The sequence below is a fragment of the Physella acuta genome, unplaced genomic scaffold (assembly GCF_028476545.2).
Source record: "Physella acuta isolate Inbredline_101_S28 unplaced genomic scaffold, ASM2847654v3 ptg002009l, whole genome shotgun sequence".
Lineage (NCBI taxonomy): Eukaryota > Metazoa > Mollusca > Gastropoda > Physidae > Physella > Physella acuta.
This window is the reverse complement of record NW_026733514.1, coordinates 73507-92753: the sequence shown is the minus strand read 5'-3', so window position 1 is coordinate 92753 and position 19247 is coordinate 73507. Positions and strand designations below refer to the sequence as shown.

General features: G+C 35.7%; 1 protein-coding gene across 1 annotated transcript in view; it reads right to left on the bottom strand.

Annotated features, from left to right (window-relative positions):
- LOC131931695 (uncharacterized) overlaps positions 1-15984 on the bottom strand; it is a 38887-nt gene extending 22903 nt beyond the window's left edge. Inside the window, exons 1-2 of the mRNA XM_059288514.1 lie at positions 15783-15984; positions 77-211 (exon numbers count right to left, since the gene is read on the bottom strand). Coding sequence (XP_059144497.1) covers positions 77-211; positions 15783-15984 — 337 coding nt within the window. The remainder of the gene's footprint in view (positions 1-76; positions 212-15782) is intronic.
- Positions 15985-19247: the final 3263 nt, after the last annotated feature.

The window sequence follows — 19247 nt, the reverse complement described above, 5'->3', positions numbered from 1 at the left end:
TTTAAAAAATTCTTAACTTGTGTTTCAAATATCCTCAAACTTTAGAAATAGATTCATCAATAAAAAAAAGTTTTACCCTGCTCACAGTAGTCTCCCCGCCATCCAGGGGCACAACTCAAACACCGGCCTGTGGTGCTGTCACAGGTCTGGTTCTCACATTTGAAGCTGCAGTTCAAGTCACATTCCTGGCCGTAGGTTCCATGTTCGCAGTCTATAAATAGGTTGAGACAGTCTAAAAGTATGTCTAAAAGATCAATCAGAAATTGTTACCTCCGCTTCGTTTCAAATCGGTTAATTCCAAATTATCTGCCCCTAACCCGACTATACGATTGTAAACATTCGGGGTGAACCACAGCTCACCTGACAGGTTGGGATGAGGGTGGTGGCTAAGCTGCGTGGTGATTATAGTCTCAGTGAAGAGAATTATATATATAGATATTTTCCATACCAATAGTACTGTCTGTTTTTTATTGTTTACCTTCTATTTAATAGTACTAGCGTGCTCTTCGGGATATAAGAAAATCTGATGATATATGTAAGAAGCGTTCTATCAATGCGTTATCAATCATGTATTATTAGACGTGTGAGCTTTTTGTTTCTAATACTGAGTTTAAATTTAAATGTTAACAGTGCCTGCGCCTATATTATATATATATATATATATATATATATATATATATATATATATATATATATATATATATATATATATATATATAAATATATCGGGGCACTTGTTTACCTACCGCATGAAAGCATAGTGAGGTAGAACACACTTTGGTGATCGCTCAGGTTACACTATCTCAGGGGCGCCGCGTACGGTCACTGGCTGTTTAAATTAACTTAAGCGCCCTAATGCTCACAAGATAACCCAGAGAGCATAATAGCTTATTAAAATATCGCTCACGGGATACCATTGGGCATCAAATTGCGCCCTGCAGGGGCAAGTGCAAACTCGACTGGTTAAATTTATTAAACGACTTTAAAGCCCTAACGTATCCATATCCGATCGTGCTGTTCTGTTGAAAAACAACGTACGCGCCATAGTGCTCACGGGTAATCTTGGGCACCATATCACCCCCCTGCGAGGACGCACCTGATTCGATAAAGTCAACGATTATTGTTATTGATAAAGACACAATGTCCTTTTTTACTTTCTCGTATATACGTAGTATAGAGAAAGTATTGTAATCGTGCAAAAAAAAAAAAATCGAGATTTTTACAAATCTCGACGTTTTACACCTCACTGATACGGAAAAACATAATTTTGCAATCTTGTCCGTATGTCTGTGTGTGTGTGTGTCTGTGTGTCTGTCCGTGTGTAAACACGATAACTTGAGTACCGTTACAGCTAGGTTGATAAAATTTCATATATAAGTATTTTATCAAAATCGTAGATCCGTATCAACTTTTGAGCGATTTCCGATAACCGGAAGTGGTACTTTTCCTACTTTGAATTTTTCAAAAGCCTATAACTTGAGTACTATTTCAGATAGATAAATGAAATTTCACATGTAAGTAAAAGATCTAATTCTCTACCTTCTGTTAAATTTTGAGTAATTTCCGTTGACTGGAAGTAGTAATTTACGCTACTTCCGATTTCTCAAAAAACTAATGTAAATTTTTAAAGTACTAATAATATTGCGCACTATTATACGCGTTTTTATTCGGCGTTTGCTTGGTGCGCAATGTTTTTTTTATGAGATTCTATTCTATTTTTAAAAGTTTAAGTATTTAAAATGGATTAAAAATCATAACTATATCCCCAGTTACCATCCCCTGTTGTTTTATATAAGAATATTCGAGAAAGTTTAGGGGAGATCACTACCGGTTTATTAAACGAACGTAGGTCCTCAGTTCTCACAATAGGGTTGAAGTTTTAACGCTGAATATAGTAGTCTTCCTACCCGCTATGATAACGGACATCAAGTGCTAAGATAGCCGATTAAGAACTCTGGGCGCCAAACCGTGTGGTGACAAAAGACCCTTCCTTTTTCACAGAAAACGTCTCGAGAGTATTCTCATCAAGTATCCAAAGTTTCATGGCATTCGGATGAACGGTGTCAAACCGCATCCTATTTGTATTTTTAATACTGTATATAGAGAAAAATCGCACCCTTGCGAAATTAAAAACGTTTTTTTTAAAGGGATCCTCACCTTTAGTGTTTTCATCTACTCCCCAAAGTTTCAAGGCGGTTGGATGATTGATGTCAAACCGCAAACGACTTTAATTTTATATACCATGTTTATAGAATAATCGAATATCGCACTGCCGGGGTCACCCCTGCGACGTTTTGAATTTTATTCTCACAAACAACTCCCCAGGAATATTATAAACAACTTCCGAAAGTTTCATAAAATAAAAGGTGTAGTAATGTATAAAAGACACACACACACACACACACACACACACACACACACACAGATACACATACATTGCTGTATAGATAGATAAAGAGATTGCTATTTCTGGTTTTACAATTGAACCCACGGATCAAAATGTGTGGACCCTATACGTTACCGTTGTAGCAAAACGCTCGTGATGAGAAGCACTCGACGCATGAGCTCTCGACATTGTTACAGGCCTCGGGTTGGCACTCACGCTGGAACTTAGAGGCACATCCTTGGTCGAAATAGGGATTGATGCATACTAAAAACATGTACAACGTATCATTAGTAATATCAGAGTTATCGAAATTCAGTATATATATATATATATATATATATATATATATATATATATATATATATATATATATATATATATATATATATATATATATATATATATATATATATATATATATATATATATATATATATATATATATGTATATATGTGTGTGTACTTGCGTTCCCGTCCACGCGCGTTGGCGTGGGGATACAAGAAAGTCTGACGAAAAATGTAAGAGGTGTGTGTTTTATCAATGTGTTACCAATCCTAAATTCTTAGAATCGTGACTTTGTTTTCTAAAACTGAATTATTTAAATGTAAACGATGCATGCGTTTGGATCATAAATATTGGGACGCGTGTTTACCCACACCAATGCATGAAAATATAGTATATATATATATATATATATATATATATATATATATATATATATATATATATATATATATATATATATATATATATATATATACATATATATATACATATATATATATATATATATATATATATATATATATATATATATATATATATATATATATATACATATATATATATATGTATATATATATATATATATATATATATATATATATATATATATATATATACTAGGCATACTGCCTAGCATCGCTTAGGTTTTCAAAAAGTTGAGAAATCGAATGATTAATTAATAGGTGATTGGCTGTTATGTTAAAAGCTTAGGGCCTAAATTTATTCAGTGTGGTACTTTTACAGAACAAATAAATTGATGGAATATTCGCAAACATATTACTCGCAAGGTTATTAGAACTGAAAGGGCTTTCATAAAAATTATCAATCAAATATTTTATTAAATTACTTTTGCAATTAATTTTACAATTTCAATCCAATACAAAACTTAATTTATAACAAAATATTCGTTTAAAACAATGCTGCACTTTATGATTTTTGTTTTTTCTTAAAAAGAGTATACAAAATAATACAAATTGTTACATTAAAAAGTTACCTCCCCTGTTCATAAACAAAATGACCAAATCTCGTGTAATGTCGCATTTTTTTTCGTAATAGAGCTCATATAAAGAGAATTTCACTCGCGGTCACTTTTTAGCCCTCGTCGAGGGCTTTGAGTCAAACCGACAGTTTTCTCTAGAGGTCAAGCCATTTACCTAAGAGTATGCAAAAAATTAGCCAGATATACTGAGTTTAAGTACCCTAAAATCCGCGTTGAAATGACCCTCTGTGTTTCCCATAAAATACAAAGATTATATAGGGAAATACAACTGGTCAGTTTTGACCCCTTTACGAAGTTTTCCCAGATATGCCGAGTTTTTTTGTGACACCCCAAGGCGTTCTCCTAGCACCTCACAAAATTTCAAGGGGGGTCGTCGGAGGAAAATGTTTTTCGTAATAGAGCCCATATAAGGCGCCGGTCAGTCGAGGTCAGTTTTGACCCCCTCTCCGTAGTTTTTTCGGCAAACCTTCACCGGCCCTCGTGTTCTATCGCCCTATATATATATATATATATATATATATATATACATTACAGTATCTAAGGTTAGACCACTTAGCCCCTACAAAAACCTCAATAAAATTGCTAATCTACTTCTTAAGTAACAACAACAACCGATGTTCTTAGATCTCAACCCATTTGTGTAGCATGTTATGTAATTTATGTCCATCTCTGTTAAGCAGGGAAGTTATCAGACACATACAATTGCTACCCCCTCAAAAATTTTTACCTACATGATACCAAGCCCTCACCATAAAACTCCAACTCTTTGTAGGTAACATAGATTGCTGCTCTTAGATCTCAGCCGACAAGAGATTGCATCTCTAATGTAATTTATTACCCTAAAGGCGCAGCACGGAAACAAAGGTGAAATCAGTATGACTAATCATCTTCTAAATTTAACTAACCTCAATCCAGTATCAGATACATATTATTAGACACATATTAGGTAGGACTAATTAATTTATTAAATCCTTTTAAAACAAAAATAGTAACAACTTTTAAAATTAAATTCAAGGAGCGGATTCTAGGTTTAAGTCTCGTCGCACAATCTATTTCAATTTCAGATAATTTTGTTTGCTAACTAAAATGATTAGAATCTACAGCTAGATTCTAGATATGTGCGACAATTATATTTTTTTTTATTATTAGATCTATTTGTTTTTATTAATTATTGAATTATTTTGAATCGAATATAGATCTAAATGTTTTCAATTAAATTTAATTTATCTTGTAGTTTAATTTAATTAAATAAGTAGATTTTAGATTCTGTGTCTACCTAGCGTAGCCAGTTTCGTGGACAACATGATTAGATTTTGAGCTAGATTTTATATCTTAATATTAAATAAATATTCCAATTAAATGTTATTATATTTTTTGACGTAGGTGAATGTCAAGCGTATTTGTTTTATTAACAGAAGTCTTGTGTTAATTAAAATGAAGTTTATTGTTTACTGTCCCTAACAAAAGCAAAGTGACGAGAACCTATTCGCATTTGATTTGCCGCTGCTTCACTCACGCCACTTTGATAAATATTGGCTAACAATTGACAGCGTCTACGTTCTGTTAATTGTCGATCTCTATCACCTTAGTTTCATATAACTCTTGGCTGTCGAAGTAAACGAATTCCTTTAGATCTGCAACTTCTTGTATCACAGACTTTTACAGCACAGATTGTCATTTTGAATGTGGATCCGTAACGTCATATCAAGGGCTCTATACCCGGCATGGATGTTTGTCAAATACAGACATAACCCATAAATCCAACTCTAACTTTAACCAAAAACAGTGCGTTTGCTTGTGTGTTTGCATTGTGTTTGTGCTTTTATTTGTGTTTTTATTTACGTTTGTTTTTTCTTTTGTGTTTGTGTGTGTGTGTTGCGTTTGTGTTTTCGTTTGTGTTTGTTTTTGCATTGTATATATGTATATATATATATATATATATATATATATATATATATATATATATATATATATATATATATATATATATATATATATATATATATATATATATATACATATAGCTCAAATGGTTTATGTGGCTCTGTATGTGGCGCAAAGCGGACAGAGCACGGTGCCTAAAGTGTTTATTATCTAAAATAATGATTAGAAAAATTATTATAATATGAGGTTTTGTAAAACAAGTTTCATTTCCTAAACGTACAATTTTAAATAAAGTCATGTGGAAAAAATAAAGTCAAAGAATTTGAATAATCTTTCAAAAAAAAATGTAAGTGTTATTTTTAATTACTTCCCTTCATTGATCACAAAAGTATTCTATTTATCTTTATGAAAAAATATTATTTCGGGGGTGGGGGGTATACTTTTTATTATTTTGTTTTGATGTTAAAACAAATGTAAATAATTTGCGTTGATTGATCAAGTGTAATTTGGTAGGTAAAACACGGATATTGTAAATACTGACTTTAATTTATTTTATACACAGAACGCACTGCACTGTTTACTAATTATTTTTAATCAATAACAGTTAAGAAGCCGCTACTAAATGTCCTCTATGTTTGCGGACAAGCTTGGGGTATTAAAGTTGTTCACTAAATTGAATCAGGCGTGTCCGCCGGCGCCCCGGCTAGGTTCGATTTGCCGCCCTGTGTTATCTTGTAAGCGCTATGGTGCAAACGTTTGTTTTAAAGAGTGCGATAGGCTGTGACAAAAAGTGTTACTATAGTTGCACTATAAATCAAATGCAGAACATCAGTTTGGCGTCCCGACAGGGTGCAATTTAGCGCCCCGGGCATTCTCTTGAGCTCTATGGTGCCTAAGTTTGTTTTAAACTGTGCGATAGACAATGAATAAGAAGGGTTACAATGGCCATTTTTAATTCGAAACTGGTCATCATCTAGCTCTCCGGGAATTCCCGTGATTGCTATGGCACCGACATTCGGTTTGAACTGTTTGATAGCTTACGGATAAGATGGAGTAATTTAGTTGTTTACCAAGTTAAATCAGGTGGATCAGCCGTTGCCCCGGCAGGGTGCTGTTTGGCGCCCTGTGCTATACTGTGAGCACTAAGCTTTTATGTTAACATTTAAGTTTGTCTTATATTCCTGGTTACCGTTTGCGTTTAGGTTTATGTTTGTGTTTGATTTTGTGTTTGTGTTTGTGTTGGCATTTGCGCTTGCGTTTGTGTTGGCGATTGTACTTATGTTTATGTTTATGTTTTCGTTATGTTTGTCTTTATGTTTCCGTTAGTGTTGGTGTTTGTGTTTATTTTCGTATTAGCATTTTTGTTTGGCTTTACGTTTGTGTTTGTGCTTTCGTTTTTTTTTTGTTTAGGTTTGCGTTTATTTTATGTTTGCGTTTGTTTATGTGTTTATGTTTTGTTTTTTGTTGGTTGGGGTTAGGGTTAATTAGAAAAGTAATATATTTCCTAAACCCGGACAAAGCATGGTATATTCTGTTTAACAAACACATAAATCATGGTCTTTTATATGGGAAAAAGGCATAACCCTCTCTACCCCCCACACATACGGACATTGCTTTAAGTTGCAGGTAGGATTAGTGTTATGTTCATGTTCATGTTCATGTTCATGTTCATGTTCATGTTCATGTTCATGTTCATGTTCATGTTCATGTTCATGTTCATGTTCATGTTCATGTTCATGTTCATGTTCATGTTCATGTTCATGTTCATGTTCATGTTCATGTTCATGTTCATGTTCGTGTTCATGTTCGTGTTCGTGTTCGTGTTCGTGTTCGTGTTCGTGTTCGTGTTCGTGTTCGTGTTCGTGTTCGTGTTCGTGTTCGTGTTCGTGTTCGTGTTCGTGTTCGTGGCTGTGGTCGTGGTTATGGTTGTGGTTGTGGTTGTGGTTGTGGCTGTCGATTATACATTAAATCATTATATTTTAATTGAAATGGGATAACTTCGTAATTCTACAATTGGATGCAAATACTACTCACAATAGTTACATTCCCTATGCTTGTCAATAAAGGGCACATAACATTTCTGAAGATCATCGCAATCTTTTTTCTGAAACGGGCAAGAACAGGCGTGCTCACACTCCAGGCCGAAATGAAAGGGGTCACATTGGATGTCTGTTGTGGTAGACAAATAGGCAAGTTTAATGGCAAATATCTGATCATTGTCAGCAACACACACTACTCAAAGATATTGTAATTCTGATTGTAAATTAATGTTCCCCTTCCAAACTTGGCGGTGTATGACATTTCATATATAAGTATTATATAAAACTAGCCAGCGGTACCCGTTTTACGTGAATTATAGGCATATATATTTTAAAAAGGTGTACTTGTTTGAGAAAAATAATTTATGATATAGTTATTGATCAAAACGCAATGTGCTTTACTACACGCTGAACGATATTAGTGACAAAGCAAAGAAATAACTATTTAGTTAAAAATACGACACATTTAACATAACACAGACACACACTGGTTAAGTGACTTAAATGATTCCGTTAAAAATCTGGCTATTTAATGTTCATTATGTTGTTTTTAAGTAATTTGTATTAGTTTGAGCGATTACATTGTATATATTTCATAGCGTACGTCATGATAAGTAGATCTATAGATCTAGATCTAAATCAAATTTGAATGAAGTAGTTCCTTTCTTTATAGTCTAAAATCAGAAGATTTAAAAAAAAAAAAAAAAAAAAAAAATTAAGTTTGCTTTGATGTGTCACGATCCTTCACTACCTGCGTGGTATTACATACACTATCATCTCAGCTATTTAGGCACCTTAGGCATGGAGAATGAAAGACGTATTTAAAAAGCTTAATTTACGCGAATACGCCTATTCTTTCAAATTAATTTTTTTATCCCAAATTAGCCAGTTCCATAGCTAAACAGATTTCTATTAAGGCCTGAAATAGTTTAATATAGAAATATAGTGTATATGGTGTCTAAATCTAGATCTTAGCTACTTAGCGTCTACGTCTAGTTTTTGCGTAGATTTGGATCTAGTCTAGATCTAGAATCTCTAGATCTAGAATCCAAATAGATTAAATACATTTTATAAATTTGGGTCGGAAAAATGTCATATCGTACGTAGATCTAAATCAAATTTGAATGAAATAGTTCATTTCTTTTTATTCTAAACTCGGCAGATGACGTCATTAGTTAATGTATAAGCATTAGTGACGTCATTGTTTCACGGGTTCTTTTTCACAACTATAAAAACTTTTCCTGTTGCATAATTAAAACTGTTTTTCTACATTCGAATATGCCTTTATTTTTTATTTGTCTTCTTTAAATAAAATGTTGGTTATACATTTAAAACATCTACCATATTATTTTCAACCAAAGTCCCTATCAAGTTCTCCATAAATCGCTGAAGATTCTGATGTGATACCCTGCGAAAATACTTTGCGAACTGAGAGAGAGAGAGAGATAGAGAGAGAGAGAGAGAGAGAGAGAAGTGCTCACATGGGATTTTAAATATTAAGATTTGCAGTTCTGTATCAAGCTTTAGCGATTTCTGGTAATCGGGATTGGAAATAATTCTACTTTTGGTTTTTCAAAATCCTATAACTTGAGTATTATTTCAGATAGATATACAAAATTTGAATTGTAAATAAAACATTGAATTATCTGCCATCTTTCCAATTTTGAGTAATTTCCGTTGTCTAGAAGTAGTACTTTACGCCCTTTCCGATTTCTTAAAAAATATTTCGCACTATTTTACAGACATTGTTTGCTGCTCTCTTTGTAGGCATTTTTTTTCTACGTGTTTCTAATCTATTTTAAAAAGTTTAAGTAATTAAAAATCATGTCTATACCCCGAGTTGCCATCCCTCACTATGTTATATATGTACATTCGATAAAGTTAAGTGGAGATAACTCCCGCTTTTTCAGTTATGGAGAGATTTTTCATAACTTTTTGTTATTCCGTGATTTATTATTTCGAATTGTGTATTTACAATCATTTCGTATAAGCCGTTTACTAATACACACATAGCACCGCAATTTTCACACCATATCCCCAATAATAAGCGCAGTAAACATACTCAGCACACAAGAACCACAACTGCTTACTCGCCTCCGATAATCTCCACTTCACAAAATTGAGTATGCTCGTGAGTTAAACGAACACTGATTTCCAGTTCCGACACTGCTTCTGTAATGCGTAGGCTAGGTGCCTGCATCACTCGGCTGTCGCCGTATTGGTAGAAAGGGTTACTAATATACCCACCCCAACTGGAATTCTCTGCAAACTTAAAGCCTATGTCCATAATCGTGGTACCTGCAATGATCGAAATAAACTTACAATTACTAGGTCTTAAACGAGAGGTTTATTTTCCAGATATTTTCCTCCTGGCTAATTGAGTAGGGGGGGGGGGGGCTTAAATTTATTGGGGAAGGTTGAAAGTGATTAAAGTATATATTTTCTTTATATAACTTCTATTTCGTTCACAGGGAGCGAGAGACGGTGAACTTCATTTTGGGTGGGGCATATACCTCCCCCCCCCCCTTCAAAGATGCCTCAGGGGATATAGGTGTGCTTTATATGAAATTGTGTTTTTAAAGAAAGATTATATAACCTAAATGCCGTAGAGGACAAAGTTGTGTATATAGTAGAAAATCTCATCTTTATTGATGCATGTGATGAGATTTGTATAAACAATAGCTAAATATGTTCCCTGTGATGGACCAGATTCTGTTTTAAAAAAAGAGAAATCTAAACTTTTTGGCTGCGAATGAAGTAATGTTTTGAAACATGTTCTATTTTACTGTAACGAACTACTTTTTAGATCGTCGGTGTAGATGATGATGCTATTTATATAAGACGGTCTAGCGAAGGAAACTCTCCAGCTCCTAGATTTCAAACAATTTGAGTTGCTTGTATCCCCATCCACGGTGATAGGGTCTGTTGCCTGCTGTTTTAGAGCCAGGTTTCTTCCTATGGTCAGCACATATGGAATAAATAAGTTCTAAAAGTTAGGTTTGGATTGAAATGAAGATCAAACTTAAGTTTAAGTTTAGTTTTTTAATTTGTTAATTAATATTATAGTGCAAATTCAAAATGTTCTCTGTTTTCATAAGAGGAAAAGGAAGTACAAAAGGAAAATAAAGCACATAAAAAGAAAAATATCAGTAAATGTAATAGTCATATTCAATAACATACGTAAAATAACAATTTAGACATAATTAAAGTAAGATATCGCTTGATCTAATTTTAACCGTCGTCATGGTAATGATGGCCGCGGGGAACGATAACACCGAGGTTCCGTTTTTACAATATTCCATGGCTAATATTAAATGCTCATACTTGTAATCGTTATTTTTGCGTGTTTTGGGCGAGACATCTTGTTTTAACAATAGGCAAATAGTGTTTGATGTGAAGTAGCCTTTTATACAATTTTTGGCCATCGCGCAGAAAATAAGGTAAAAATTACTTTGATTTCCGTATTTAGTACTATTTTGAAAATACACTAACTTATTATAACATATAAAACATTATATATTACGTCTTATTAAACTAATTTCATTAATTTAAAACATTGAAAAAAATGAATGTCAAGAGGACTAGCAGACAACACATTTGGGCAGATCGGTCAATCGCGTCACAACATTTCTTGAAAATTAACCAACCGTATCAGTCATAGCACTGTAGCCATTTATTAACAAACTCTTTTTTTTATCATTTTCTAAATCTCTATAATAAAAATTGGGTAACAGGACAAACGATCCCAGGACAAATTATCTCAGACAAAATATCTCACGGACAAAAGATACCAGGACAAAAAATATCAGGACAAATGATATCATGGACAAATGATCTCAGACAAAATATCTCAGAAGAAATATCTCACAGCAAAATTGTAATAGTGTATTGGATGATTTCAGTTGATCTGCACATTTTTATTGACTGTCATATGGTATTGTTTACTATATTTAATATTGTTTATAGGCCTATATAATAGTTTTTAAGAAATATTTGCAGCATAAATGTGTGATATTGCATTAAACATGTTAAAATTCAGATTACTAATATAGTATGTGAAGATTAAAGAAATTTTCCGATAGCCAGCTTAGGTGGGCTTGCCAAACATGAGACAATCCTACCACGTCAAGTGGACGAAACTAGATCAAAGGGAATTAAATAACAATAAAGACACATCTTTGTAACAAGGTGGCCGCCCGCTTTGATGGCAGAGACATAACTTAAGGCACGGGTTCCCAAAATGGGGCTCGCGAAGGGCGTCCTGTGGGGGTCGCCAACTGGTAGACTAAACCCTAGCATTGAAAAAAAAAACGTAAATATCTAGAAGAGTATCTGACATTTGGCTTTACTAACATCAGTGAAAATAGAATAGAGAAGAAGCAATGCCTAGTGTATGAAGTTGTTCTCAGTCACGAGTTTATGAAATCTTCAAAACTAAAACGTCATTTTAGACGAGTCATTCGGAACACACCAAAAAAGATATGGAGTTTTCTCATCGTCATGAAGCTAGTTGCAATCGTCAGAGACTTAATCGAACAGGAAGTTTTCACCAAAGAAACACAGCAAAAGCAACAAAAAAAAACAAAATAGAAGAAAATCTCATCAAACCCTGCATGTTGAAGATGGTGAAGTTAATTCTTGGGGATTCCAGTGCAGTAAAGATGCAACATACATCTCTGCCTAATAATACTATTCAGTGGCTTATAGCAGATGGGTTAAAACGGATGTGGGCGTTTGTACGGATGGTGCGCCATCTACGTTCAGGTCAAAATCGGGCTTTCAGAAAACAGAAAAGATTTAGCTCCCTAACCACTGTCCTTGCCATCATGACTCCATTGCTAGTAAAAGTCGTAAATTATATTAAATCTGGAGCCTTCAAAGAACTGAGCAAAGACATGAATAAAGATCACGAGGTTCTGCTTTTCTACATTACAGTACGCTGGCTGTCAAACGGAATGTTGTGAATCGTGTTTTTGAATTGAAATCTGAAATCATATTGTTCTTGGAAGTGCAAAGGAAACAAGACCTTTTGGTATGCTTAAAACGACATAGAGTGGTTGGAGAGAGTATGACACCTAGCTGAAAAATCGGCGGTGAAAATAAATCTTAACAATATTGTAAATTTGAGAAACTCTGCACTGTGCTAGATGAATTTGATTGTGAGATAATTTAAATATTGAAAGAAGCGTTTTCTGGGCATCGTAAATCTCTTGAAACCAAAATACAGTGCTATTTCTCTGAGCTGAAAAAAGAAGAATCTGCATTGACGCATTACCCATTCTGTTCTTCCCTTGATGTTGCCAGCATTCTAGATGAATTACAAGATGCATTCTTTGATTTGCAGAATGATTTCGCGTAAGATGAAAAAATGTTCACAGAATTTTGGTGTAGTATTCACCATTCATACCCAAACGTAAAATTGATTGACTTTTCGAGAATAGATTTTCAACACTATTCTCCGATTATAAAAAAAAAATTAAGAAATAAATTGAATGTTGATAATGACATAGGTTGGCGTTAATAAAAACTTAACCTCGAATGTTTGGTAAATAACATGCAGTTTTAATCATGGTATTAATACAGTTATCAAGAGTAGTTCATATTGAAAGTTATAACAGTCAAATGTTTATGAATGAATGTTGGGAGTTTGTGTGTTAAAAAAAGGCGAATTGGATTCAGGGAGACAGTGGGGTGGTACGCATGCGCGGGAGGAAGGAAAGGAGGCAAGAAGATGGCGAGGTCTGAGTGAACACGATGCCTGTATGAAACAAAATAAAATATGAAAACTTGCAAGAAGAAGGCTTGACTTTTGTTTTTTCGTATGTATATTATAAAGGGTAGGGAAAAGGTCTGTGACAAAAGTCTACTAGAAAATCTTATTTTAGTGCTTATTAATTTCCATACTAATTTCGGCTTTTTAATTCTATGGGGGTCGCGGGTCACTTACATTTTATAAAAGTTATTCGCCAGTCGAAAAATTTTGGGAACCACTGCATTAAGGGAACGAAATCCACCCTCCATGAACAACACAACTAACATCTAAAGTCAATAGTTATGCGTCGGTCACACCTTAGTGATTAGGTGACAAATGCTTATTTAAGACGAACAGCGGTCAACTCGGAGCTACGTTTGTCGTAGTGTGCATGCTAACAAAGCAGTATTAGTGGTGATTACTCAGCTATGACCTCTATCGTTACCTCGCAGAAAGGGTATAGGACATTCGCTTCTGGTGATTTATGTTTATAAAAGCCAGAAGTAGAACAGCAGGCAAAGAGATTTGGAAATGTGAAGATAGAATATGTAAAGCAAGAGTTCATACAATACGTGATCACATAGTATTGGAGAGGTGTGATCATAACAATGTACCTGCCGGCATAGAAACGTAAGCGTTTCGTTTCTGTTCATGATGCAATAAAAACAATAATTTAACGTTACAAACCTAAAGACCCATTCACATTTTTGAAAAAATATTTCGCTGTTTTGAACATTAATGTTGTATGTTTGTTTTATACATTATCATTTATTATACATTTCAGGAATAGGTTAGTTTTAATTTTTACTTTTTTAAATCAAATGCTATTAGAAGGATTAAGTTTAATAAATCTTTTGATGCTTTTTTAAGTTTAACAGATTCATTTTACTCACAATTATCACGCGTAAAAAGTAAACAAAACCATATTGACAGTCAATAAAAAAAAAGTTCAAATCAACTAAAATCATCGTACATACTTTTAAAATTTTGCTGTGAGATATTTTGTCTGAGATATTTTGTCTGAGATTATTTGATAATAATATCATTTGTCCTGATATATTTTGTCGTAGTATCTTTCGTCCGTGAGATCATTTGTCCTTGAGATCATTTGTCCTGAGATCATTTGTCCTGAGATCATTTGTCCATGAGATTTTGTCTGAGATATTTTGTCTGAGATATTTTGTCTGAGATATTTTGTCTGAGATCATTTGTCCTGAGATCATTTGTCCGTGAAATATTTTGTCTGAGATATTTTGTCTGAGATCATTTGTCCTGAGATCATTTGTCCGTGAGATATTTTGTCTGAGATCATTTGCCCTGAGATCATTTGTCCGTGAGATATTTTGTCTGAGATTATTTGTCCTGAGATCATTTGTCCGTGAGATATTTTGTCTGAGATATTTTGTCTGAGATATTTTGTCTGAGATCATTTGTCCTGAAATCATTTGTCCGTGAGATATTATGTCTGAGATCATTTGTCCTGAGATCATTTGTCCTGAGATCATTTGTCCGTGAGATATTTTGTCTGAGATATTTTGTCTGAGATATTTTGTCTGAGATCATTTGTCCTGAGATCATTTGTCCGTGAGATATTATGTCTGAGATCATTTGTCCTGAGATCATTTGTCCTGAGATCATTTGTCCGTGAGATATTTTGTCTGAGATATTTTGTCTGAGATATTTTGTCTGAGATCATTTGTCCTGAGATCATTTGTCCGTGAGATATTATGTCTGAGATCATTTGTCCTGAGATCATTTGTCCTGAGATCATTTGTCCGTGAGATATTTTGTCTGAGATATTTTGTCTGAGATCATTTGTCCTGAGATTATTTGTCATGGAACCGGTCGAATTCGTGCTTTCAGAATAAAAAGTAAAAGATCTAGCTCCGAAATTAACGGGAATCGACACAGTTCACTATTAGGCCCCAGTCAGGAAGTTTCTTCCTCCTCTCTTACAAAAACTACGATAATAAACATCGCTAATTACATTCAATCTGGAGCCTTTGAAAGCCATCTGTTTAACCCATTAACGCCGACTGAGTACCAACATCAATGACACTGTACACCCACAGATTCTCCACAAAGTAGGCTACCCACAGCAGTGATACTGAGTACCCACTGCTAAGGCTAAGTACCCACAGCAATGTAATCGATTGCCAAAGGCGCCAGCACTGAGTACCTATAGCAGTGTCAGCAAGAACCGACTGCAGTAACACTGAGTACCCACAGCTTCAACACTCAGTAAACTTCTTAAATACCATTCAATCTGGAGCCTTTGAAAGACGTCTGTTTAAAAAGTAGTACAAAAAATGGATTCTGTATTTTGTTTAATAAATACATGCTCATCCAATTGTGATGTGGCATGTACCCTTTATACTCTCATGTGGCATGTGTTAGGTCAGAATTCCACAAACATCCATTCACTAGATATTTACAGGGTACACTGTTTGCATGTTCCTGTATGAAGCTGTTCTGGTACCCGCTGTTCCTGTATTGCATGTTCCTGTATGAAGCTGTTCTGGTACCCGCTGTTACTGTATTGCATGTTCCTGTATGAAGCTGTTCTGGTACCAGCTGTTCCTGTATTGCATGATCCTGTATGAAGCTGTTCTGGTACCCGCTGTTCTTGTATTGCATGTTCCTGTAAACTAAACTGTGCTGTGCAACGACCTCCCGTAACAACTGTTCCCGCAAGACGCTATCCGTTTAAGAAGCTGTTCCTGCAACAGACGTCCTTAAACAACGTTCCAATACGAAGTGTTCCTTGGCCAGTCTAGCAAGTCACGAAGTGAGCCGTGTCAAGACTACGTTGATGTCCACCGAACTCATCGTTGATGTCCTTTAGTCTACCAACCCAGAAGCCCAGTGTATTTTGTGTGTGAGCGTGTGAAGGTGCAGCAGCCTGCTGATATATTGGACCAGCACTCCTGACCTACAATCACACTCTGGGGTAAGTGCCTTTTGTATCAGCCCTCGTACGGTGCTCTCGGCAAGCAAAAAACTCTGGTTTTCTTTACCCATTGGGTTTAGATATACCCGCGTGAAATTCTCTAGAGTCGTAGAGGTTAAGTAAACTTCCTGAGTTGCCATTACTGGGGTTTCTTGGTTATTACTTGGCAATGGGCCAGAAGTATAAAATTTGCCAAGAGAGAAAACTACTAGAGTAGGCTGAAAATAAAGTAGCAGAAGCAGAAGAAAAACAGAGAGGAAACAAAACTAAAGATAGAGTTAGTCGAACGAGAAGCTAAGAGAGCTTTAGAAAAACTAAGAATAGAATCAGAAGAAATGTTTAAATTAAAAACCCTCGAATTGGAGCAACAAAGTTTGGGTAACCAACGGGTAGTTGAACAAACAAAATCATATGTCCCACGTCTTAAGCTGATTAACTTAAAAAGTAACGGTGGTCCAATGGACATGGAAGTAGTGATAGATATTTTTGAAAGAGAAGCTAGAGAGGTAGGGTTAGATCATAGATATTGGTGCCATGAGTTCAGGAAAGTTCTGTTAGACAGTGGCTGTGATGCCTGGTTAACTGAGCTAGGAGCAGAAGAAGACTACACCAAATTAAAACGAGAAGTTCTGAAACATTTTGGGCTAACAGAGTCAGGCTACAGCAATAGGTTTAACTCATCCAAACCCAACTCTGAGGACAAACCAGGAAGCTCCATTAGGAGAACTAGACATTATTTGATCTGATTCTTAAAGACAAAATCTTAAGGACAGTAAGTTAAGACATCAGACAACACATACTAATACATAATCCTAGGACTGTTGACGAGGTGGAGAAACAGTGTGACAACTATTTCGCTATATTCCTGATGAAACAGCTAGGCGACTCTCCAGATGCACCGACAGAACTTATAGTTACAATAGCAGAACCAATGCATCAAAAGATGACCGACGTCTTCGTAGATCAAATTCTCCGCACTCTAGACACAGCTATAGACACAACACACGTAGCTCGAAATCACCGCAACTCTGGACCTCGCCTATCACACTTCACAAGATATAGACAAAATTCTGACTCAGACAGTGATAGTTATGTGCAGTCACCGGTCCATCTCGACAAACTACACGGACTTATAACAATTCGCCTCGACCACAAACTAAATGTTTTTCATGCGGCCTAAAGGGCCATATAGCAGCTGATTGTAATGTCGATACCGAGCGGACACAACGACAGGGGCGTAATAATTCACCTAATGTGGATAAGAGCAGAAACAAACAGAAGAAGGTCAGTTTTAGAAGCAAAAAAAGATGACTAGTCCCGGAGTTTAGTGGAGAGTTCGAAGATTGCGATCAGTGTATCAACCACATGAAGTTTACCTTGCCAATAGGGAACATAGTTAGCGATCTGTGGGAAAAACATTGTAAGGGAAAGCTACCTATCGTCTCAGGGAACCAGACAGTTACTGTTTTGCGCGATACAGGTTCTGTAGTCATAGCGTGTAGGAAACAGTGGACAGAAGTAGATGTAATCGTGGTAGGATGAAGATTAAGACAGCCAACGATGACAGCAAGAGAGTGCCTAGAGCGTTAGTGAGCATTGAAACTCCTTATCTTAATGGAGAGTTTCTAGCCGTCCTCAAAAATTGTTGGAAGTCTGCAAAAAAAGGCAATAAGAAGTATACAATTGTAGACGGCTTGTTGTTCAAAGTCGTCGGACACAGTAGAGTGGAAGATCAAATTCGTTTAGTCGTACCATCAGCACTTAGAGATACTGTGTTAAAACTATGCCACTACAAACCCATGGCCCGCCACATGGGGTTGGCTAGAACCAGAGCCCGGATCTTCTCAGCGTTTAGATGGCCAGGCGCAGCTGGTGACATAAGAAAGTACTGCTACATTTGTGACACATGCCAGAAAGGCAAGAAGAACATCGGCAATAAAGCGCCGCTAGGTAGACCACAAGTGGTTGGACAACCATTTGCCAAGTTAGCCATTGATATTGTAGGACGATTAAGGCTTACACAGAAGAGAAATGGGTTTATCCTAACGGCTATAGATCTACGTACATGATGGCCTAAAGCGGTACCTCTTATAAGTATAACTGCATCGGAGGTTCAAGATGCTCTGGTCTCAATTTTTACTACAATGGGATTCCCTGAAGTTATTTTGTCGGATAATGGGTCCCAATTTACGTCAGAAATTTTCAACAAGGCTTCGAAGCTGCTAGGTATTAAACTGGGGAAGTTGAAAGATAGAATGGTACTTTCAAGGAAATGCTGAGAAAAATCACAGCAGATAGACAGGAAGACTGGGACGAATTTATACCGGCAGCTCTGCTTGCCTTCAGGGAAGTCCCAAATGAAATCACTGGCTATTCACCCTTCGAATTCATGTTCAGTAGAAAAGTCGGTAGAAAAGTTAGTGGACCTATGAACATACTCAGGTCCATTTTTACAGGCGAAGGAACTAGTGACTGTAAGACTAGGTTAGCATATGGCTACTTACTTGACTTAAAACAAACATTACAGTCAGCGTGTAGGCACGCTACGAGAAAGACAGCAATGAGTAAAGATAAATACAAAGAGTAATATGACAAATCAACAAAAGTAAAAGACAATAGAATTGGCGACCATGTGTTGGTCCTAAAGCTTCAACTGCTAAACAAGTTAGAGCTTAGATGGGCAGGGCCTTACGAAGTTGTTAACAAAATCTCAGACCTAGACTATGTTGTTAGAGTCGGTGAGAAGACAAAAGTCTTCCACGTAAACCGGATCATACTGTACCACCACAGGAATAATTCAGATAAGTCCAAAACACATCTCATGCTAGCGGCCGTATCAGGTGTTATCGAAGAAAAAGAAGAGGAGCCTGAGTGGGGCAATGATCCGCAACCGGGTGTCCCACCGGTTAGGATTAGAACGCCTGACGTGACAGAACCCACCGAACTAACC